This window comes from Epinephelus lanceolatus, chromosome 4 (assembly GCF_041903045.1).
Source record: "Epinephelus lanceolatus isolate andai-2023 chromosome 4, ASM4190304v1, whole genome shotgun sequence".
Classification (NCBI taxonomy): Eukaryota; Metazoa; Chordata; class Actinopteri; order Perciformes; family Serranidae; genus Epinephelus; species Epinephelus lanceolatus.
The window spans coordinates 42,393,025-42,417,923 of NC_135737.1; the positions used below are offsets into that span (position 1 = coordinate 42,393,025).

Consider the following 24,899-nt stretch of genomic DNA (forward strand, 5'->3'; position numbering starts at 1 on the left):
GTGGTTTCCATGGTAACCACAGCCAAATCCAATTCGAAAGCTTGCAATTCCAATTGTGTTTTAAAAATAAATATGCCAAAATCACAGAGCGTTCCATACTGAACACTGAACAATGCTTGAACAAGTCATAAACTACCGTAAAACTTCAATTAGTAGCCCAGGCTAGTATTTGCATAATCACTGAACTCAGGCCTTTAACTCCTTTCACACTAAACTGTTGCTCAGCAAAGATGGGGTAATATGATCATATTATTTATTTGAACCAGTATAAATATTACGTGTGTAGAGCTTGTGTAAATAACACATTTATTATGTATCAGTCATTCAACCTAGCTCTGTCAGACAGGGCATCAGAGAGAGTTATGAGGCTCGTTTTATGGTACTCGAGGATTACGGCACCCGGTGCTTCCTCTTCTCTCCCTCCTCTGACCCGCCAGAGCCTGAGAGGGGCGCACATGATGGGGTGCGGCTGCTGGTGGACACCTCATCTCCATGCTGACAGCGTTTAACGTAAGTGCAAGTCTGATGGGCTGCTCTGGTGGGAGTTTGAGGGGTGCGTCAAAGGTTGGAGGGTACTTGGCGGGGTACAAGTCACAAGAATGCTGGAAACTGAAAAGTTTAATTTCAGGATTGTGCTGCACTGTTAAAAAAAAAAACTGACATCAACCACCAAGTGACAAGAGTTTTATGTTCTCAGTAAAAGTTCCTGACACTTAAATATACTTGCACTTTACATTTTATTGGCTTTTTGTTTTACAAAAACAGATATAAGAGAATGCATAGGCCGAGCTGCACTCACAGTGGGCTCATCGATGACAACATAAAAAACAAAAACAAACCAAAAATAAAACAAAGGGCGTCAGGAAAAGGCAACAATTTATTTAAAAAGATAAAAACAACACTGTTTGCAGCTATTCTTCTGAGTACAAACATACTCGTATGGTCTCACACACAAGACACCACTGAATGACATACGATTGTCATTTAGGCAAGCACACGCCACACACACACACACACGCACACACACACACACGATGCAAACATATGGGTACAAAAGCATAACCATGAGATGTAGGAAATAATGCATCATATGACAGACACTGATACAAGTGACAGAGATGCATTTAACTGAACAGTTAAAGGCTCATTTCACCCAAATATATATATATTTTTTGGGGGTGAATTTGAGTGAACTGACCCTTTAACCAGATAAGTACCATCAGCTCACACTATCTGCATAGACTACCAGTCACTACCAGCAGCACCCATGCGCTCCCGTCTCACCACATCAAGTGTGTGTTGATGGTACCGTGTGTAAGCCGTAATACATCTCCGCTAAGATTTGCACAATGAGGCTAATCTAATGCATCCTTCATATATGTGCTGTAAAACTGAAAGTGTTCACATTGAGGATCACATCAATAATTCCAGTGGAGAAAAGCATCTGAGGGTGTTCGGGGTGGGGGTCACACACTGAAGCGGTTTCTGCAATCTCAAGTACAACGGCGCCTCACGAGAAAGCGAGCATAGTCGAGCTGCATATTTCGCCGAAAAACTGCCCCTTTTATTCCACAGCAGCCGGGCAGTACGCTCACTGCTGCACACCAGCGCTCTGACCTATTAAGCAGTGCAGTGTTTGGATTGGTTGTCGCCGTGAGTCAAAATACACCGCAGGATAACGGCAACAGCTCATGCTGTTAAACCTAAGATCATGTGTTAGCATTCTGGGCTAAGCCGTGTTGTTTTAGTTTGCAAGTTTGTGGTGAAAATGCACACGCTCATCAACAGGCTGGGTTATTGTGTCATGTGACTAGAGAGGGGAAGTATGTCTGTGGTTATTAGGATAAATAAGGTGACAGGAAAACAGTGTTTTTGTCTGTTGCACTGTTTGAAACATGACATAAAACTCAAAAACAAATGCATCCAAAGCAGAGAGCAAGTACCTTTCCATTCAACAAGGACATCCAACTGTACAGAAAACACTGACAAACAAAAAGCCGTTTTGTTTTTTAACTGGATAAAATGCAGTTATTTTGTTTGCAAAAACAACTAAATAAGGAGAGGAAATCAACAAAACAGTGGCCGTTCTTTCTTTTCTTCTTGTTTTTTTAAACGGATCTGTGTTGAATTAATGTGCACTTATGATGAGCATATTCCTGGCCACTTGCTCCACACACTAGCTAAACTGTACAACTTTCCAGAGTAAACTCGAGGATTGTCCTCGCCTGTAAAACTAGCCTGGATTCTCCAACTGAGGAAAACAATAAAAATGAGATGAGGATTCTAGAGACTGACATTGAAAAGTGCGCTAAGAACATGACTGTTGTTTGAACAAAGGTAACAACTAACAGGCATATCCCCCTCTCCCCCAAAGAAAATGCACTCAATCTTTGCGTTCTGCCGTTTCTGGACAAACAAATGTGACATAATCACGTTCTGTAGTAGACTCAGGCCCCGATCACACAGGAAGCGTTTTGCAGGTTGCAAAGTGGCATGCCGCATTGGCATTTTTAAAAAAAATTGAATGCCACTAGTGGGAAAAAATGCTTGCTGTGCCTTTTTATTCTATTACTCTAACCTTCCCATGAAATCAAGCTACCGTTTATTTATTTGACAGTAATTAGCATCTAGTTCCTAAAATGTTGAGGCAGAGGGTACTTGCTGTAGCTCTGGTTGAGGGTGAGAGGCTGTCAGCAAATCGTTCTTTGGGCACAGATAAACAGAGATCTGTGTGGGTACATGAGACCCTAAAAAAGAGGGTTGGTCATGGGGAGTACCACCAGTTGGTCCAGGAGCTTCTCCTCCATGATGGCCATTTTTAGGCATATTTTGGGATGACTCAGGGGCAGTTTGACAACCTGCTGTCTGTCATTGGGCCGTATAGCTCTGGGTTTCCAGCAACTGCTCCCACCAGTTTCTCCTCCATTGTTTCCTAACTGTAAACTTGTTGTTGTGACTACCACAGAAGGCCCGCCTCTCACATCATACGATTGGACAATAAGAAAAAAGATGACACGGGGCGTTTTTTCGCTGTGAGTTGAAGATTCTCATTAAAAACAATCACAAAAAGGCGCCCCCGACTGCTAAAACACTTTCTGTGTGATCAGGGCCTCAGGAGCTATCAAGGTATCACGGTACACCAGGGTATTTAGAAATCCTCAAGATATAATTTTCAATACCGTCAAAAATACCGATGCTCCTCTACATTTATTCATATACTGTATACCCCCGTTAAATGTCAGGAATGAATAATAAATAGATACCTCCCAAGCCTTTTATGTAGGTATTGTACATCTCCATCAATGAAACATTTTGTTAAAATTTGTTAATCATATTTATTTATAATTCACGCCATAGGTCAGTGTTTTACCTTCGTCATTAGTGAAGTTAATCTTCCTGTTAATTTACATTCCAGTAGTTAAATTGGTGATTATATTCTGGTTTAGTTTGGGGACTTTTTACCCTCCATCTAACCTTAGTGACTACTCTTCTTCCACACATGATTAACACAAACACAAACAGGTTCCAAGGTCGGTGTCATTACGCAGACTTATAATAAGCAAGCTGATTTTAACCGTGTAGGTATTTAGTGTAAATGCACGCCTGTAGATGCATGTCGATTCCTGCATCATGAGGAGATCCCGACTAGTATGAGGGACAAGCATTAGGCGAGTGTCTATATTCATGATATGTAAAAAGGTTCGCTAAGGGCACCTGTAATCACACAATACCAGTGTACGACTCTGCTTCTAACCTATATAACCTTTGTTGTGACAGGTCAACCAGAGCTTCGCGTCCTCCCACAGCCATTGTGCATCTTTGTCTACATCACGGCTACAAACAAGGCACGTCTCCCGTTCCCGTTCCTCCCAATCTCCACCTCTTCCCTGTTTATCCTGCCTCAACAAGCCTCGAGCACTCATTTCTTCTCTGCTAACTTGAGAGCCCCTCGTCAGATACTTCAGCTCGCTACAGACTCTTCCATCTTTGTATTCCGATCCTCTGGTGGTACTCTAATGGATGCAGGGAATACTGCTAATAAAATATTTTTAAAAACCGATCATCGGCATGACAGCCTACTGCTGGAGGGGGGTCTTAGATCCACTAGGTGGTAAGGATATGAATCACTGTACTTGTCTTTCCATATTAGTATTGTTAGAGGCAGAATATACTGTAACTCTTTCTTCAGCACTCTGAGTCGGAGCTTCCAGAAGCAACGCGTTTAACCGAAGGGAGAAAAGGATGGAATTAAAATAAAAATAGGGTAACCGTTTCTTTGCCACTGCTAAACCCAGATCCCCAAACCAATGCGAGGAGCTTCTCGATCCTCTCCACTATGCCAGACCCTACGGTTATAAAACAAAACTTATTTTTAACAACCACTTGCGTCACTGAGACAAAGGTCACGGTGTTGTCTCTGTCCTCTTCTGACGAGCAGGTTGCTGTTCTGGCTGGTGTGCAGTTGGCTCTCTTTTCTCTGTCTCCGAACAGGGGCAGGGTTACACACACTGTCCCCGGGTAGGGGGGAAAGACTTTAACGGTTCAGGAGGTAGACCACCAGCTCGTAGGTGCACATCATGATGGCGGTGTTGGGGATCTGTCGTACCAGGTGGGTGGTGAGGCCGCGGTACAGGGCGCGGTAGCCCTCCTCTTTGGGCACTGTTGTTAGAGTCTGGAAGAAAGACTTGTACTTGGTGCCCTCCTCGCGTAGCCTGGTGCGGATCACTTCTGCAAAGACATGGAGAAAAAGAAAGATTAAAGGGCGGCTCCATTATTCTTATATCCATCTGTAGCTTTCCAGTAGTGTTCCTTGTGCATTCAAAGGCAAAAAATCGAGTTTTGGTCAATGTGTGTTTTAGCATCAGAATGCTTTTTCCCACTGGCGTAGCATTCTGCATAATGATGCTGCTACATATAAAGCCACGTTCTGCTGTGGATGCCATGTTTGTTCAACTCTGGAAGACACAAACAGACTAAATGATAAGAGTTGGTGGCGACCACCGAGGTAAAAACTAAGCATAGCGTTAGTTCAGGCAGGACATGATGTCAAGCTCAGCTCACATCCCAGCTACATCAGCTGATCCCAAACAGCCCAATCAACTGATGGAGCAGCTGATGGATGGAAGGGAGTCAGCTGATAGATCACATGATTCCTTTCTATGCAACCAATTGGTCGATCTCATTCAGGGCGCCCTATTTAAACTGCTCTGGCCTGCCTACTGTTGCTGCTTCATCTGGGTTTTTTTTTTTTTTGCTGCTGCTCTCCTCTCGCCTTAGGCTTTCCATGTAGGCGCATGGAAGGACAGGGAGGTTTGCTTTCCCTGCCTCAGGCTTTCCTCGTTTGCACATGGAAGGGCAGAGAGGTGTGCTCTCTCTGCCTTAGGCTTTCCATGTAGGCACATAGAAGGGCAGGGAGGTTTGCTTTCCCTGCCTCAGGCTTTCCTCGTTTGCACATGGAAGGGCAGAGAGGTGTGCTCTCTCTGCCTTAGCCTTTCCATGTAGGCGCATGGAAGGACAGGGAGGTTTGCTTTCCCTGCCTCAGGCTTTCCTCGTTTGCACATGGAAAGGCAGAGAGGCCCCAGAACAGAGCCATACCGCCAAATATAATACTGCAAATGGAATTAAAGTTTTCTTTAACTAAAGTGTTCCTGTCTGAATTACTGTTTCCATCATTAGAGTCTGGTGGAGAGGGGGATATAATGACTTCAGTTTCCCGTCAGAGAGGGCAGTCTGATGGCAAGGTGAAGTGGTAAAATGATCTAAATACAGCATATACACTTACACTGATAGATTTTTTTAGGTGGCCCTTTATTTTAGGAGGCAAAAATACATGTGCTGCTGCCCCTGTCCAAAGCCTCAAGTTTTGCATAAGATGAGAAGTTACTAGTTTTCTACTACCTCTGATCTATTACTTTTGTGTGATTGTGCGACTTCTGAAACTGAACTAACACAGCATCCACAGCAGTAGGCTACAAAAGAATGCACATGGACCCACTCTTTGAAGGAGTCCAAAATCAGCCATTATCAGCTAATTGCTAAGCCCAAACTCTTACCATGAGGATAAGCAATAGTCGTGGCACAGGTCTTGGAGGTGGCAGCAGCGAGCATCATCCCTATAAAGTCTGTAGCATCTTTGGACGTCTCCTCTTCCTCGTCCATATTCTGCGGTGCCTTGGCCTCCAAGAGGCGCCGTTTGATGTTTTCATAGATCACAAAATGGATCACAGTCTCTGAGATACCGGCGTAGGATGCAGACATACCCCTGTAGAAGCCTCGCAGGCCATCTGTCTGATACACCCGCCGCACACACTCAAACGCACTCATCCTTTGCTCACCTCGATTCCTGAGAGAAGACAGGGAATATATACATTATTTTAAAGTAACAATTAAAAGGGATAGCTTACAGACAGAAACACCTAAACACAATAACATCAAGAAATGTGTACCTAGTAGAGTGTAGATCTCCACAAGGTGTGTATGGGGGAATGTGGGTGGGGCATAGGGAGTACAGGGCAGGTTGTGTGTTCAGTGTGTCTGAATGACAGTGGTGGAATGAAGGGGAGACAATACGCAGGTTAAGGCCCTGACACACTAAGCTGGCGGTCGTCCATCGGTCAACGTCAGGCTGTTCTAGTTGGAGCAGTGAGTTCCGCACTGATGCCCCTCATTGGCCCCCGTCAGCTTTCATTGCAGCAGTCATTGTCAGTTCAGCTCAGTGAACAAGAACAGTCATGGAAGTGAGGAAAGTAAACAAACAACTAAAGAGGGAGTGAGACCAAAACAAACTTGTTACATAAGGTAAGATTATTTTTCTTTAGCCATTGAGCTCTTTAGCAGAGACATTTCATGATGACTTCTGTTACTGTTCACTTGGGCACAGTAGGCTTTGTTCTTTGCACACTGGATTGTGTTGTTAATGTGCTAACTGGCTAACTAGCATCCAGACAGTCTTATGGTTTCCCTTTTTGAATGATAATTACAGATGACCACCATCTGCTGGTGTGAAGAGTTATTTCCTCTCATGCAGAACGTATGTGCTGGTTGGCTGTCACTGTAGTCTTTGCGGTGTGTTCATGTACAACTCTTTAGCCAACACAAGGCAACATCAGGAAACGCAGAAGGGGGCCTTCGATTCCACTAGTTCTCTGAACTCGGTTTTGGTGTGTCTGGGTCTTTACATTATCAAGGTGAAACCAAGGTAGACATATGGAGACTGACTATATGGACACAAATCTCGGACATAATGTTCGTTAAAACCCCTTCCTACATCCCTATTCCCTCCCAAACAGAGTTGACTCTCACTCAGCTGTCCCTTCTTGCTTTCTAAAAGTCAAGATTGCTGTGACGATAACAAAAATGGGGATTTATACATCTCATATCCTTCCTTACTATAGTGGATCATAACATGTCAGGAACGGAATTAACCTGCAGATGCTTCAGGTCAAAATATGACCAAACATTTTCTTTTAATGTCAGTTTTTGAGCCATGGCAAAGGCTCAGTAAGGCTTGTCTTTAGCGTAGCTGACTGCCAGAAATGCCTTTTGCTAGGTGACTTTGTTGATGACTTTCTGCCCTGACAGTTCAGATGGATGAGGAGTCAGCAGTCAATGTTGATATTAAACAGTCAATTAAAGTGTTTTTCTTTTCAAGAATTGTGAATCACCGCAACCACAAGAGGTCCTTGAGCATGCAGTCATAAACGTATACAAAATATTATTAGGCTGATGGGTCCAGTAGTGTGTGAGATTAGCTGCTGAGAGACAGACACACGCCTGAAGGCATGATCCTCTCCAGGTGGGGATAACAATGCAGATGAATGTCAAGTCATGAAAGCTAAGGTAAAGACTGACTCCTGAAATACATTAGCGCACTTGCAGAACCAGTTTCTGCTCCTGCCTACTGTTTGCGCTGAAAACACTAGTGTGTATGAGGAGCTGTGCTCTTGTAGGAGAAGGGCACACACAAGGACATACATCAGCAGCTTGGCTTACACGTGTGATTATCTACAATCAATTCCTCGCGGTCTTCATGTAATTAACATCAGAGTCACTGTTATCAGATCCCCTTCTGTGTTTGGTAATGTCATCCTTTGGGACTTGATGTACAATAAAGTACAGTAGGCTCTGAGGGACAAAATTACCTAACACAGGACAAACAGGAACCTGTAAACAAGCAAGTAACTTGTCGGAAGATCTTGGTATTTTCCAGCTGAATGGTAACACATGATATATATCTTGGTATTTTCTATGAGATGGGCTGGAATATAAAAGTATCAAGTAGGCCTAAACTCACAGCCTGGTGTCATATTTACCTTGCATCCAGCTGGAGACGGGTCTTTATGAGCCATATTGGATTGGTTGCTGTGATGGCTGTAAAACCTGTGGAGGAAAACAAAACAACAGGATTACACTTTGCTAAAAATCGAAAGATACCACTGACAGCCTACAAGTCAAGCTGCCAGCGGTAAAACAAACAGTCCACAAACTAACATCATGATGAAGACATAATGTTCTTTATGCTGCATTCATGGCGGTTAAGTTAAGACTAAAAAGTTCCTTTAATAAACAAAATGTTAAGTCACAAAGGCAGCTTCTGGAGATAATCTAATCTCTGTACAGACTATCCTCTGTGTGCTACTAAGGGAGCAACTGAATGCCATAAAAATTCAATGTCATGCAAACAGCTGTAACAAAAACATGCTTCTTATTCAATGACCTAGATAGTAAGGGAGCAGAGGACATAGATGCGAGAGAGAGAGAGAAAGAGAAGAACCAGCTATAAGAAGAAGCACAGATCTGTGGTGAGTACTCACGCAGACCCAAGTAACTCCTCACAGATGTAGCTAGAGACCCCTGGTGGTGCGAGGGTCTCATGCCCCTGCGAGCGGGGGAGCTACGGTAGAGTTAAAGCCTAAAACAGACACAGGCTTGTGTGTGGCAAAATGATTGGCATGCAACCATTTTACTTCCCATTCCACCACTTTCCCACAGGATTTCACACAGCATAAACCAACCTCCTGAGAAAATCCCCTGACATTATAAAACTCATCACCAGGGTTTGAGGCTTGCTTTGGACGTGTATGCAAATTACAACCTGATGAAAACTGGATTTTTCGGGCGGAAAAGTACTGGGGTGAAAAGTGAGCATGTTTACAGTTTTGAGGAACTTGTCCTTGAATGTTCTTATTTATACTTCTTTCTACTTATACAACATTTCACAGTTCAAATATTGTACATTTTATATACTGATCTGACAGCTATGGTGACTGGTTGATTTCTATATTTGGATTTTACATGAAACAACATGGGATGAGCTTATAAAACCCATCACATTGTTTAAACCAGTGATTTACATACTTTTTGTTGTGTGACCCAGTGTGTAGTTGTAGCTCCATGTCATGTTACAAAGGTCCATGAGCTGTTAGCAGTTCCAGTTTATAAAGCTGTTCAAATGATCCATTTTAACGATCAGAGAAAAGTCCAAAAACTGAAAACCAAATTCAGTATCAGAAATAAATTTTTTCTTATTTCCTCTCCCATTAATCGTCTCACTCAGACATTTCATGCGATCCTTTGGAAGGGCCCGACCCCTAGATTGGGACCCACTACACTACTCTACTTAACTGTATAGTAGCTAAAATTATCAGGGGTCAGTTTTCTGTTGTATAGGTACATTTATTTTGGATACTTGTAAGTTCATTTTACTGATAATGCGTCTGTACTTTTAAGTAGAATTCTGAATGTGGGACTTTTACTTGTAATGATGTATCTTTACATTATTGGATTATGCAAATTTGGTCATTTAGGAACTATGACAATAATATTTGCTGAGAAAAACTGGCCTGCAAATATACTGGTAAAGCCTTTACACAAGAGGAGTCTCATTTATAAATATTTCACTTGCACAAAACAAGGCCTGAAAGAGGCGAATGCCATTTCCTGCGCAAAAGTTGTGATCTATAAAAACAGACTCGATGGGAGAAACTTTGACTGATGTTTACGAACATTTTGGAGACGGATATTGGCAACGCAGATGGTAGGGTGGAAGTCTGATGGTAGAAACTGTCAAATATGTTTGGACTGCACGCCATTTTTGGCTTTGGTCCATACGCACATTTTTAGTATGGATCCTACGCTTTGTTTTATATATGAGACCCCAGGGGCATGACGAATACATGTCATGGAAATGCGAAATACTTGCCTGCAAAACAAATGGCACTGATGAAAATTTACGACAGTTGCAGGTCCGACATTGTTGTGACATTGTGTGACGTGACGTCTATTTTGCAAAATGTGATGATGATATTTGCACTTCCTGTTGAGGTATTTGTGACCAAAAAAAAAGTAAACGAAAGAGTATACTGACACGCAAATTAATTGCACGAAGAAGAAAAAAATGTCTGGTGTGTAAAGGCCTTGATGTTCTAACACTAATATCTACACTTCACCTGTTTCAGCTTGGGTTCATCTTTCTAAGTGGACATCCATTGTCAGCCACAGCACAAGCCAGCGTTAACCTCTGCTGTAGGTATCATGTATCACTGCACAGACCAGAATAATCGCCATGCTGTCAACTCCTTATCACCTGTCAGTTCAGCTCAGTCAGGTCTGCAGAACATGTGGACTGCCACTGGAGAGATATGTACTGACAAAGCTGACCTTGACCGGGTTGTTGAAAAGTCTGAGTCATGGTGAGCTAAAAGTGGCGCCACTGTGAACCTGTCAGATTGACCCCTATATACACACACACACACGCTGTAGCTGTCTAACTGACCCACATTGTTACGGCTCGCCATTCCCAGCTGGATCACAGTGACACCTGAGCCGTTAATAAACCCCTGACATACAGAACATTAGAGAATAATGATACTGTACTCACATCTGGCCTTTTGACATGGTACATTTTTAGTTAAGCTGTTTAAAGATTGCTGAGTTGGTCTTATATCTGGACAGAAGGTGAAGGAAAGATGATAAGCTTGTTCCTGAATAAACAGGGTCCTCATGAAGGGGCAGTTGGGAGAAATTTGCCTAAAGGACTTTCTCCCCAACAGGTATTTTTTGATTAAGGTAAGGAAAAGGCCGTGGTTCAGGTTAAAATGAACAGATTTCAAGCAAACTTCTCCCATGTGCACGAGAGGAGCGATTACAGCCTCAGTTCCAATAAGGTCGGGACACTGTGAAGAATGTACATAAAAACAGAATGCAATGATTTGCAAATCCTTTTTGACCTATATTTAATTGAATATAGTACGAAGACAAGATATTTGACTGATATACGACTTCAGTTGCTCAACAGTCTGGGGTTTCCGTTGTTGTATTTTGCGCCAACTATTTTCAATGGGAGACAGGTCTGACTGCAGGCAGGTCAGTCTAGTACCTGCGCTCTTTTACTACGAAGAGTGAGACACATGCAGAATGTGGCTTGTCATCATCTTGCTGGAATAAGCAAGGACGTCCCTGAAAAAGACGCTGACTGGATGGCAGCATATGTTGCTCCAAAAACCTGTATGTACCTTTCATCATTCATGGAGCCTTCACAGATGTACAAGTTACCATGATACCATGGGCACAAACCCACCCACATATTATCACAGATGCAATCTAACAATCTGGATGGTCCTTTTCGTTTTTAAGACAGACGACATAATGTCCATGATTTCCAAAACCAAAAAATCTGAAATGTGGATTCGTCAGACTGCAGCACACTTTTCCACTTTGTGTCAGTCCATCTCAGATGAGCTCAGCTCCAGAGAAGTTAATGGCCTTTTTGAATGTTGGTGATATATGGCGTTCACTTTGCACTGTAGAGTCTTAACTGGCATTTACAGATGAAGCAAAGAACTCTTTACTGACAATGGTTTCCCAAAGTGTTCCTTAACCCATGTAGTAATATTTTTTCTGCAATCATGTTTGTTTTCAATACAGTGCAGCCCGAGGGATCAAAGGTTTCGAGCATTCAGTGTTTGTTTTCAGCTTTGCCCCTCACGTGCAGAGATTTCTCCGGATTCTCTGAATCTTTTGACGGTATTATGGCTTGTAAATAGTGAAATCCTAAATTCCTTGGAACTATGTATTGAGACATTGTTCTTGAACTGCTGGACTATTTGCCCACACAGTTTTTCACCAAGTGACAATCCCTGTTTGCAAACAGCTGGGACTTTTGAGGATGCACCAATTAAATGTGAAATGTTCCAACAGGTGTTTTTTGAGCACTCCACAACCCCCCCAGTCTCTTGTTGCCCCTATCCTGACCTTTTTGGAACATTTTGCAGGCATCAAATTCAGAATGAGCGTTTTACCAAAGAACAATAAAGTTTATCAGTTTGAACATCAAATATCTTGTCTTTGTTGTGTTTTCAATTTAATATAGGTCAAAACGTTTTGTCACATCACTGCATTCTGTTTTTATTTCCAACGTACACAGCTTTCCAACGTTATTTGGAATTGTGGTTGTAGATTGTTAAAGTCAAGTAACACAATCTAGTTTACCACAGCTTACTCCCTTCAGAAGGATCAAAGTACAGCAAAAGCAGCAGCCCCACAGTACGCAAGTTACACAGTTTTTCTCACAGGCATGCCTGAAATGGTCGAATCATTACAGTATGTTAAGAAGCATTACACGGCAGCAAACATCAACCTGTTACCTCACATACATAATTACCTGCCATTCCAGCTGACACCATGTGTACCTGTGTGGAGTCAGGTTCCAACACAGCGTTCAGTTTCTCTTTGGCAGTGGAGTAAGCAGCAAAGTAGATCGCTCTGTTGGAAGTAAAACACACAAAGGTGAGTGTATGTTACACCAGTACACGACAAAACAGCTTATACACGCCATGTTTTTCTGTGTTTCAGTGTAAAGATCATTAATCCTGGCCAACTATTTGCCTCTGGTAGCAATGCAGCTGATTAATTACATTACATCAACAAGTGAAACTGTCTCCATATCAGGTTCAGCTTAATGAGCTTTAAAAATTAATTAAGTGTAAAGCTGAGAGCAGAACCAAGCGTCTCAGCAAATCAGCCTGTTTAGTCAAAGAGGCTGTTCGGTATAAAAAGCACGTCTCCATTTATTTTCACTAATTATCGTGTTTCCACTAATTAAAGAAGGTCATGCGATCATGTTCATGTCTAAACACTGTACTTCTTCTCCTCCTAACAACACGATGTGCAGTCGGGCTCATTTGTATGATCATTTGTCAAATGAGCTTAGTCAGACTGTTAATGATGTTTAAAGCATCAAACTGTAAGACAGCGTTTGTGCGCTGTCTTACAGCATCATTTAATCTGCGTCACAGCTCAGGAAGCATCATTGCCTTCACCTCCACTGCCCCACTGCATCAGCATTCATTCATGTAAGACACTAAAAACACTCTACGTATGCTTAGCACTGGCACCTGCCCGCTGCCATTAGCACCCACTTTGCTCCCATCATCACCACTGAGGGTGATTAATGATCATTACCCTTTATGTTATTACCTAACTGCTGCCGATTACAGGATTTCCAAGACAGAGACTTTTCGAAATGCTGTTGCTGTTGCCATGTTTCAGTGCAGACGCTGCTAAGAAAGCCATGAAGATGAATGAGACCGAAATGACCGTGTATCCCTGATGCTTCTTTGTCGCCATGTAACATCAAGGAGGCCTGCGGTGGTTACATAACACCACTGTTTCTAACTGTGATGTCTCACTGAAAAACAGCCCATGTGTCCACAACTCACCTAGAAATAGTTCTGAGCTGATGTCAGTGTGCATAAAATGTGTCCGAATCAGCTATTGTAGAATAAAAACAGCTGATATCAAAGCCGTGAGACTGATAAATCGAAGTATACATACATTAATGTGAACATTTAAACACTACTGGCTGTTCAGTACGCCATGTGGTGCACCGGACGTTTCAGTTGTTTTTACTTTTTCATGAAATATTCATCTGTTTCCCTCCCAAGGTCGCCACTCTGCCAGTAAATCTTTTTTCCACAACACACATTTTGACTTGTCATAGCAGAACAAGCACAGGTGTAATTGATAACATTACCAAATGGCCAAGTAACCCACACTAAAGCCTAGTTCACATTACAAGATTTTCACCCTGATTTTACGTCGCGGAGACTATCGTAATCTTTTGAGTGTTCATACCTGGCGACGTGCTGTCAGCGGGAGTCTCGCCAACTGCGTTACAACCTGTGTGTGCACACCACAAGACTTATCCACCAAGCCCTCGCCGACAGAGCCCAGATAACATGGTGACATCACCAAACTACGTTTTTTAACTTGGAGACGACACATCGTAAAGGCATGGATATTCTTTATTATCCTGGGTCCAAACACAACGCGCTCCCCGTGATCCTGTGGACGCCGCCATTGTTGTTGTTGCTTGCCGGCTTGTCAGTGTTGCCAGATCTTGGGAGAGAAACAAGCAACCAGGGCTATGGAAACAAGCCCAAAAAAAGTGACTATCATGCGTTTAAATAACTTATTAGACGGATATATATAGAGGAAGGTGACGTTTAGAGAGCAAGCCCAAATAAGCAGCTCCACTTTAGAAACAAGCCCAAAGTCGCGGCTAATAAGCAGACCTGGCAAGTGGCAACCCTGCGGCTTGTCCTCCTCCCATTTCTTTCGGCCTCCTGCGTGCTGACGTGGGACGTATCCCGCCTCTCACTGGCTGATGCTCTTTGTCAGTCGTGTCACACTTCTTCAGTTTTCTAGCATGCCAGATATCCAGTCCTAGTCACAGATGAGGGGGCAACTTGCTCGTAGGCTTGTTCACACATGAGGACTCGTCGTGGTAGACTATCTGCCGACTTACCTCCGACCCAATGTGCCTCTCAAGATCCTCTGTGACGTCAAAATTGCGGTGAAAATCGTGTAATGTGAACTAGGCTTAAGCCGTGTCAGCCAGAGTGCATGCACAACACCAGGACTGCAGAAATGGCTAACCTAAATGGAATGTAGCCATGTCATGTTACTGATTATACCTGGGCCTTCCCTGCTATGCTAAGATGTCTGTTGCGAAAAAGATGTGTCACAGTCAATGCTGTCCGTTTTCCTGCTAAATGTGACATGCCAACAAGCTGATTTTCAATATCTAACATGCTTGTTGACACAGCAATTACAGGCATGTTAACATACCCCTCAAAGCACAGCTGTGACTGGAGTACATTTAAGGCTGAATGAAGCTAAGAAAGCTGTTTTCAGGTGTGTAATGAGGACTGCAGTCTAAGGCCCTGATCACACAGAAAGCGTCTGGCAGGTTGCTTTTTTATTTTTATTTTTATTGTTGTACCCCATCACCTCCTTACCTCCACCAGTCACTGAGGAAACTGTTAAAACACAAAACCCAGCAGCCACGAAAGTTTTCTCACCTGCTGAAAGCAATTTTCACTTTGACTTAGCGTAACCTGCAGACTGTAATTTTTCTGTACGTGACATGTTTGTTAGTCACATCACTCACGGGGAGGACAAAATGTTGCCACACCAGTGATGTCAGGGAACCAGGAGGACTTTCCAGTTCTGTTGTTTCTTAATTATCTCCAGCTCCAGTGGAAAAGTGCAGCTGCAGGCTAATGTTAATTTTCAAGTGTTTTCTTTTTCTCTTCATATGCAAGTATGGCGGGTTTTTTAAAACCAAAAAAGCTTCCAAACAGCAAACACAGCTCCTCACTTGGGCACATGTTCTTCTGGTGTCCCTCAAATCATTTTGGTCTCTTTCTTCATCCTCCATCCTTCTTTTATGATTATGAATGTAGGCTACCGTAGCCACAGAGGGTCTCCCAGCTGCTGCCACGGTGTTAGGTTATGCTACCTGGCCAGCTAGCTTGCTTTATATACTACCCAGAATGCCAATCAGCAGTGTATGTTTGTAAATGTATAATTATTAGTGTTACAAATTGTTTATGTGTCACGTGTGGTTGTGTGCCGTGGTGTTTGCCTTATTCAGAGTATCTTTAAAGAGTATCTTTACTATAAGACAAAATTAATAGCTTCATAGTCTCTCAATACATACTCAAGGAGGTACACATTGCTGAGGATATAATAAAGATGACAATTACAGGTGACAGAAGACAGCTTACCTGGAAGGTGCCACACCCACCAAGTTTGGCCCCAAGCCCCTGAAGAGAGAGCGCGGTCCTTCTTTCTCTAAAATCAACCTGAATACAAAACACACAGAAACATGTTCATTAAGACTCTAACACCAAGACAACACGCGTGCTTTGCGGTTATTACTGGATGCTAATGTCAGTCAGGTAGTTCATTTAACACAATGTGAGATACTGTTAAGCCCAGGTCAGACCAAAGATTCACAACGAGATGAAACCGTTTTAGAACGCTGCAGAGAAAAGTCGCAGCGGTGTGAGCTCAAGCCGGCTGATGATGTCATCTGCAACTCAGCTGGTAAAATCGCCAACGGCTGGTTTTATAAGGTTAAGCATGTCACCTGTTTCAACAGCCAGTCGGCTTAAGGTGAAGTCCAGACGGTGTGTTCACTTGCTGGCAGGTGCACTGTATGTGCCTCTGCCCCGCCCATACACACATTCTCATTCACTGATTAACTGGCGCCGGTTATTTGTATTATTGTGGCGTATTTATTATGAATACAGTAGGGCTGTACCAAAATATTCGAATATTCGTTTCTATGGGTAGGTATTTGTTATGAAAATTTGGTATTTGTTTTTTTATTTACTTTTACTCTTTTTATATATATATATATATATATATATATATATATATGTATATATATATATATATTTTTTTTTTTTTTTTTTTTTTTGTGCCAAATGTAGTCTTTTTGTTCTTGGTAAATGTAGGTTATCAATAAAAATCAAAACTTTTAAATTGCATTGTTAAAAATCTGAAAATATAGTATAGCCTACCAGCTGAGCTTGTGTGCACGGCACGCTTGAGGCTGTGGATCTATGCCAAGTTTTACCACTTTATCACTATTCCCTCTAACTTGTAGCTGTTTTTTTGTTATCTTTTGAATCTAATATGAATTATGGAACCGTTTTTGTCAACGTTTGTTTCCCCCGTTTTGTACAATAAATTATTGTTTAAAGTTTCAACAAGTTTCTTTTGGAGTGCGTGGCACAAGTGTGTTTTGATAACGACCGGGGACTGTCACCTGCTCAATGCATCAGTACCTTTGGATGCCATGACAGTAATAGCCAATAATGTCAAAATATCAACAGACCGATTTAACAGACGACCACTGCTGCCCGACCCGCAGGTCCATTTTCGGGTCCCGCAGGTTACAGGTCGATCCGCACATCACTATTCAGCTCAGTCTATAAGGCTGTACACAACATTAAGGCTATAGACATTATATTATATTCATTATTACCCCCCCACCCCCTGCCATGAACGAATATTTGAATATTTGTTATAAATTCTACCGAAGGTCCGAATGTTAAAAAGCCCTAGAATACAGTCCATCTGATGCTCGTTGTGTTTCTGCTTTGCGCCATTTCATCACTACTACAGATGCAGCTGTAGCCAGTATCTCACTATCACTATCCTCATTCATATTCTAAGACGCTACAAATTATATTCAGCCACAAAATAAACCTGAAAAGCTGCAAATCAGAGCGGAAGAACATAGAGTTGTTGAATAGCGATGATACATTGTCTCATCTTGTTACGCTGGTGTGAACTGGCAGGTTTTCAGAACAGCACAGAACAGCATTGGAGCTGCCTGTTTCAACTTCTCTCAAATCTTTGGTCTAATCTGGGCTTCAGCTCAACTGTCTCGAAGTTTGATTGGATATTGAAAAGTTTGATTATTAATGCTATTGCGCAATGTGTGGGTTATTGTTGTGCTCGCTTGCATGCATACAAATGGAAACGCATGTGCTCCGCATGTGCAGGCGCGCATGCACACGGCTGATGCAATTCACATTCCAGCCAACACTTAGACACTATTCCACTGATCACAGGTGGCAGTAAACAAAGGCAGTGGTAAAGACTGCTAACAGGTAACCATGGATGATAACAATGCCAGCTTCCAACTTTTCAGGGAAAAAAACAGCTTTGCAAATGTATCATGAGGAAGAAAATGCATTCAGCAATGGATACATACAATGTGCCTTGGTTAATAATTCACTTTTAATGTGTGGGTTACCATAACATCTGACCACATTAATTCAACAGGACAGATGGCATGGCCTTTCCTGTCCTTCCGCTTTCAGGACGAACTTTAGCCTACATTCAAAGCCATGAAACTTGTAAGGCTCTAAGAATAGAAAAACGTGTCAGTAGCCAGTTGTATTGTGGGGTGTATGGAGCACCAAAGGGTGGGGGTGACACATTTTAGATTTTAATATCACGACTATGTTAGATAACATAATGACTTTTAAGAGGTTTGTGTGCCAAATAAAACAAAGTGCAACCAGAAACAAAGTTATGATAAATACTACATAAGCAATCCTTGCATAACGAAAGAATACCAAAAGGATATGATGAGCAAACGCGCTTCCGAGCCAAAGGGAAAAGCTGTCCAGTTTAACCAGTTACAGCGTGGCATGTGAGCTACTTTACAAAAGCTTTATCTTACAGTCAGAACACCTTAACAGTTGTGCAATTCCTTATTTACTGCAGTTTGTGTAGTTATGAATAGCAGATGTGCTCTTGTCTCCTTCGCTACCTGTCATGTGTGGCTGACTGGTGTGCCACTGTACGCTCTGATGCCTGCAGTGTGCAGAATAACATGTTAAAATTGTCATGAAGCCTCGCTGAGCGCACTTTATCCAACAAGGCCTGCAACATGTCAACAATGTCATGTGACTGGTGGTGAGCAGGGTTGGAAATTAACTTTCTGACTACCTGCCACTGTGGTTGGTGGATTCCAAAACATACCAGCCACTCAGTAGATTACCATTGCTTTTGTTGGCTGGTGAATAAAGCAAATCTAGCAGCCCATTGCATATTTCACCTGCATTTAGCAAGTGACTGGTGCTAATTTCCAACTGATGGTGGCTGCAAGCTACTTTTTCTTCAGTCTACTTTAGTTATAACACAAATTTCGGTTTGGAAAAGAGCACCAGATACATCTGCCACCCCCGTTCCTTGCAAGATATTTAATCCAGTGATGACGCCACTGAATGAAAAGACCTTAAATTGCCGGTGGGCCTTCTCGCATTTGATAGCAGCACTTTATTCAACAGCAGTTTGAAAATGTACCAAAATGCATTTAGTTAGGATAATACTGTCGGCCTTCAGAACAAACTGCTACAGTGACTGGCAGTTAATTTAATTGCGACTTAGCTCTGTGAATTTCAGAGATGGCATGGAGCCATCAAACACAATCTTTCCAAAGGCTAAGAGCAGTCAGGATGTGACCTTTTTAGAGGAGAGCTGGCCATTCTCTTTCTTGTGGAGCAGCTCTTATTTCTCTTCAGCATCACAACTGGACATCGAGCCAAATCAAAGAGACACTCGACTCTCTTGAGCCTTGAGGAATCAAAAATATATAAAAATCTAACAAGATAAAGACGCAATAATGGCTGGATTTGTAATGAAATTTCCTGTTTGGCTCAAGTGACTGATGTGTGTGCTCTTGTTTTCCCAAAGGGTGAGGAGTTGGGTTTCAGGGAGTGGTTGGCCGTGCCAGGGGGATGTCAGCCAGACCAAACAACAGCAACAACATGGTGCCTTCCGAGAAAGGAACCATGGCTCTGCAGGGCAACCTCTCTGTGAGAGCAGGGAGGAGGAACCATGAGCTACACAATCAGTGTTTACTGAAGTGCAAGTTTAGGCGATATTGTGTATCATGTCAACAAAATACTAGATCTAAGTAGAGATGTCTGCCGAAACCTCGTTCCATATAGGAAATGGTACTAAATTATTTTTTCATGGCCAGTACTTTTCTTTGTACTTGAAAAAACCCACAACTGACATTAACGGACAGTTAAATATGGATTTAGTGTCATTTATGGTCACCAGTGCAGCCTTTCTATTCTGTCTGAGAGCTGATAATATGAAGCTAGGACTGGGCAATACGGCTGATAAATAATATCGCAATATTTTCTGGCTGTATCCCAACACACGATATATATCTTGTGGTTTTGACTTCTCCCCTACTGTCTACCGTAGACTACTAAAATACTAAACCACTAAATAAACTACAGTCATGGTCATGTAATAAAGTTATATAAAGTGCTATAATGATAAAGTTAAATGAAGTGCTTTTATTCTGAAGCCCCCCACTTCTCTCAGGCCACAAGTGTTGATGTTTTTGCTGTGAACTTGAAGCTTCTGGTCAACAGTTGTTTTTAGCAGTTAGCATAAAGTCAAACCGTTACCATGGCATCATTAAGCATTAGGGTTGGGTTGGTTCTCGGTAATACCAATTCGGTTCGTTACTCCGTCTTGGACCATTTTTTTTTTTTGAGACCGACCGGACCGCATACCCGGGCAGACCTCCGCCCGGTAAAAGTGGACGTCCGCAAGCCCTGTGCGCACAAAGCACGACCGTGCGGACTCCACTCCACGCACCAGTGTCACACAAAAGACTGTTCGGAATGTATTTTTCACATCGCAGGGATTTTTCATGGACATTTTTACACGGAGTCCGCTCCGCTTATAGTACGCCCGAGTCTGTGAGCACCTGTGTCTGCCTCTTCGCCAATCGCACAGCGAGCAGGAGAGAGAGGGGAGTGGGGTAGGGACTGAGCTAGGGGGTTCGAGTGTGCATGCGCCGAGGCCTCTACTATAGCCTGGAGTTTGTTTAATAGTGACGGGGAGCAGACAATTTAATCTCCAAGAAATCAAAGAATGCGCCACTATGGCAACACTTTGGCTTTGAGCCAGACGAAGGAGGCAACCCTTGTTTGCACTGATTGAGTAAGCTGCAAAATTTATTTGTAAGGAATAAAAGAAACAACTTGTTACTGTCACTCCGTTGTCCTAAGGTCGTTTTTTATTTTAAATTAGTCAATTGTGCCCCCAAGTGGCGAAAATCTGGTATTACCGACTTGATGCTGTTTTGTTTTTTTTTTACAAAAACCGGACCGTTTTTTTCTCATACCGACCCAATCCTATTAAGCATAAGGATTTATTTACTGTAAGCTGGAAAAAGACAAACAGCTCTCCAGTTAAGATATTAATAATTTAGTGCTCCATTGTCGCAAAATGTGACTAAATAGTTGCCGTCTGGAGCCCTGCTCACACTAATGTTAACCCTGTTAAAAGTCAAACTGTTGCTGCAGCGCAATTAAACATGCAGATTTATTCACTGTGACTAGGAAAAATCTAACAGCGCAACGGTTAAGATATTAATAATTTGTGCAAGTTGCACTGGTGCTCCATGGTTACAAAATGCGACTAAATGGTCGCGGCCTGGAGGCCTGCAGTTACAAAACAGGCCTTGCCTGCTCACACACTTTAGTCCAGGAGAGAGTGGTCTGGGTGGGCGGAGGAGCATCATAGGAGAATGGGAGAACCAGAGTGCTGAAGAGAGAGTTTCATACCAGTGGAATGACAATATATAATAGTATGTTCCGGATATAGTAGTGCTATACATCCCATGTGAAACAAGCCGTGCTGCACTGAGTATAATCTATTTATCGTCAAACCCTATAAGAAGCCCAAATGTCTGGCCTAATTTGCCATGTAAAATTAAGCAATATCTTGTAGACTTTCTGGCTGAGATGGTGACCCCCACCCCCAAATCATGGATGAGAGAGTACTACACTCTTCTGTTTCCTAGAAGATATAGTTTATGTAGTGACTTTGCTGTTGCTGCTCTAGAAACATTATTTTATATATACTATTTTTTGTTAGTAATAAAAGAAAGAACCTATAAGAGTATCAATATTAGCAGAATGATGAGGAGTCTACGAGAATAATTGTAGAAATGGCAGTCCGACATGTGATAAATGTTGAATACCTACTTGAGACAGTGCAGGGGGCCTGGCGGGGACATGCGGGCCACACTGGCGCCGTTGACAGTACTGAGCTGAACCTCAGACACATAGAGGGTGATGGAGGATGACTGAAGACGAGTCTTCACTACTTCCAGTGGACAAGTCAATATGGCTCCTACCGTGCCCCCACATCTGGCAGAGAGACAGAGATGGAAAAGGTGGAGGTGACATAGCAAACAAGTCTCAGCTGACAGAGCAAGACTGACACTCAGTGTCCTTTTCTGACGTCACCAACAGTCAGGATGGTCATAGGTGTGAAAAGTGTTAATGTTCTTGCATAAATAAATTAGCCAGTGATGTGGCTGGTGGAATTTTAAAGATGCCTGGCACGTAGACAAGAAATGGCAAAGTGTGGGAACAGAGAGTTAGTCAGGAATGCTTTGTGTTTCTTGGGAAGTAACAACAAGCTTCTGTTGAGTGCCACACCACATTCCAAAATCACAAATATATATTTATATAAGAGTGAAACAAATAGGACTCATATAACAGTTGCGAATAACTTTTGAAAGTAGGGCCTAGCTTTACAGCAATACAATTGACAGAAAAATTGTTTATGTTTCTCATTTCGTGTCCCGTTAATCAAAATCCACACTTGACACCACAGTGAATTGTAAAACAAATAAATCATTGAAAGTTTTCACATCTGCAAATTCACAAAACCACAAGCCTGGGTCTGAAGACATGATGCCTTTTGCAAATAACGTGCTACATCCAGGGCATCAGTTTATGGCCAGCTCAGGCATTTCAGGCAAGTAATCTGCTCAGACATCAAATACAAATACGACTGATAAGACAGACCGCAATAACAATATCTACGTGGACTACATAAATAAACAAGACTGGACTGGACAAGGCGGGGCCAAACTGGAGGACATCAAAAGCGGGAGTGACGGCAGTAATCTTTAGTTGGGGTTAATTTTCAATCGGCACCAAAGCAGAAATAGAAAGTCTTGTCAGCATAGTTTTTGGCGAAGGTAGATTGATCAGTGTTGGGCAGCCAGCTGCCGTACAAACAACAGAGAAAGCAGGACGTTGCCGCAGGAAGAGTGTGGCTAGATGAGGAGATACATCAGATGTCAACTGTTAAAGCGTGATATGCAAAAAAGACGACTATCTTCGAAGGGTGCATGCAAAACAATAGCCTACAAGAAGCCTACTTTATTTTGCTAGCGTTCTTAATCTAAAAATAAATGCTAAATGCTAAAAATAAAAAATGCTCTAAGAGAACAGCATGTATTAAAAGGGAACTCCTCACTAGCCTTGAAAGAAAACAATTATAGTAAATTGTGTGTCTGCTGGAGGCAAGACAGAATGATACCACAACATTAAATTTTATTACGGGTCTGTCAAAGCACACAGTTTATGCTGTTTCACCCAGTTTCTGAGGCTGTATGCAGTCACAGCCTCTCCAGAGCAGTTTCAGACTTAATTTAGGCTTGCACAAAATGCATGCTTTTATCACCCAGCTTTGGCAGATCACTGTGACCGCACCGCACCGTGACACAGTTTACATTAGTCACAACCGAGCATTCATGTCCTACCGTGGTTTTCCAAACACTATTTTCTGAGTGACCTTTACAGTGGCAGCCTGCCCACGTTTGTTTTGATGCACTGACATTACGGCCGACAGACAGATGACACTGAAAGTACGCTCACTTTTAACCCCAGCTGCTTCTTGAAATGTTGCGTGCATGCAGCTGATTATAAGCTTACATGTTTCATTACAATGTCATGAGGAGTCACAGGAGAATATACGTCTGCAAACCATCCAATTCATTCATACATTGAAATGTCATTGTAACTTGTGACATTGAGCTTTACTCCTACGGGTGCACATGCATGGACAAGATTAGTTAGCTGACATCTGGCACGCTGATGCAAACACGACTCGTCAGGTTCACATTACACCACTAACTAAACTAATATCATGACTACAGTGGAGTAAATTCTCATGATGTGATGCTATGTTGGTTAGCAACGCCAGCTAGCTTGAAGCATGAAGCTAGCTAGCTGAGTTCTCGCATGTTGCTGACATGTTACTCACCCTCCAGCAAACAGATGAACCAAGGTGTCTCTCTGACTCATTATGGATCATATTCGGGAACCGTCCACGGGGCACCACGCGGGGACAACGGGGGGGCTAACGTGAGGACACGGGAGAGTAACGACCCCAACCTAGCGAGCAAATGATACCCAGTACGGCTGTGTTGTGGTGGAGGTCAGCTGCGTGGAGGAAATAAACGAGGGTATGTAACAGCTAACTTAGCTAGCTCGCGGTAGCTAGCACAGCTAACGGGTTTCCGGTGCTGGTTGTCGATGTTACGGCGAGAAGTTGGCGTCTCCTCCTTGTGAAATGGGGTGATATTTCACCGTAACGTGCATGTCTAACGTCGGGGATAATTTCGATAATGCAGTTGTGGCAACGACAGTGGATGTAGCTCGGCCTCAGTCACGTTGACGTGCCTTGCCCCACTGAGAGTCCTGTGGGTTAGGTCGCAATGTTTATCCGCGAATGGGAAGCCGCAAAACAGAGGCGCTGATTGGCTGAGGCGCCCCGTAGGCCCGCCCCATCACTACTCCTTCACGTGATAGCGCTTTTATTTTGAAGGGCAGAGATCATCAATGAGGCTGTGGAGGGACAGAGTGAGTGAGTGCGGCTGATTTAAGAGACAAAGAGATGGGAAACGTGACAGACTTCTGACTTTGTTTAGGCAGGTTACACTAGAATATGAGTCCTAAATTAGGCACACAGTGCACACAGTACAGTGACCCTAACTACACACTGCATAGTTGTGAAATCTACTTAAATACTGAGTAGCCACATATGTAAATAACTCAGTGCTCAGTAGCCCTCTTAACCACTTTAAAGGGATAGTGCACCCAAAAATTAAAATTCAGCCATTATCTACTCACCCATATGCCAGTGGAGACTCAGGTGAAGTTTTAGAGTCCTCACAACACTTGCGGAGATCCAAGGGGAGA

The 24,899-nt window shown here is 42.7% G+C and overlaps 1 protein-coding gene across 1 annotated transcript; it reads right to left on the reverse strand.

Annotated features, from left to right (window-relative positions):
* Positions 1–2,100: 2,100 nt before the first annotated feature.
* LOC117259731 (solute carrier family 25 member 36-A-like) lies at positions 2,101–24,368 on the reverse strand. Its single transcript, XM_033631389.2, has 7 exons — positions 23,962–24,368; positions 21,885–22,049; positions 16,071–16,148; positions 12,662–12,762; positions 8,313–8,379; positions 6,054–6,343; positions 2,101–4,728 (listed from the first exon to the last, which is right to left on the reverse strand). The coding sequence occupies exons 1-7, from the start codon at positions 24,000–24,002 to the stop codon at positions 4,535–4,537; spliced, it is 936 nt and encodes a 311-aa protein (XP_033487280.1). The 5' UTR covers positions 24,003–24,368; the 3' UTR covers positions 2,101–4,534.
* Positions 24,369–24,899: the final 531 nt, after the last annotated feature.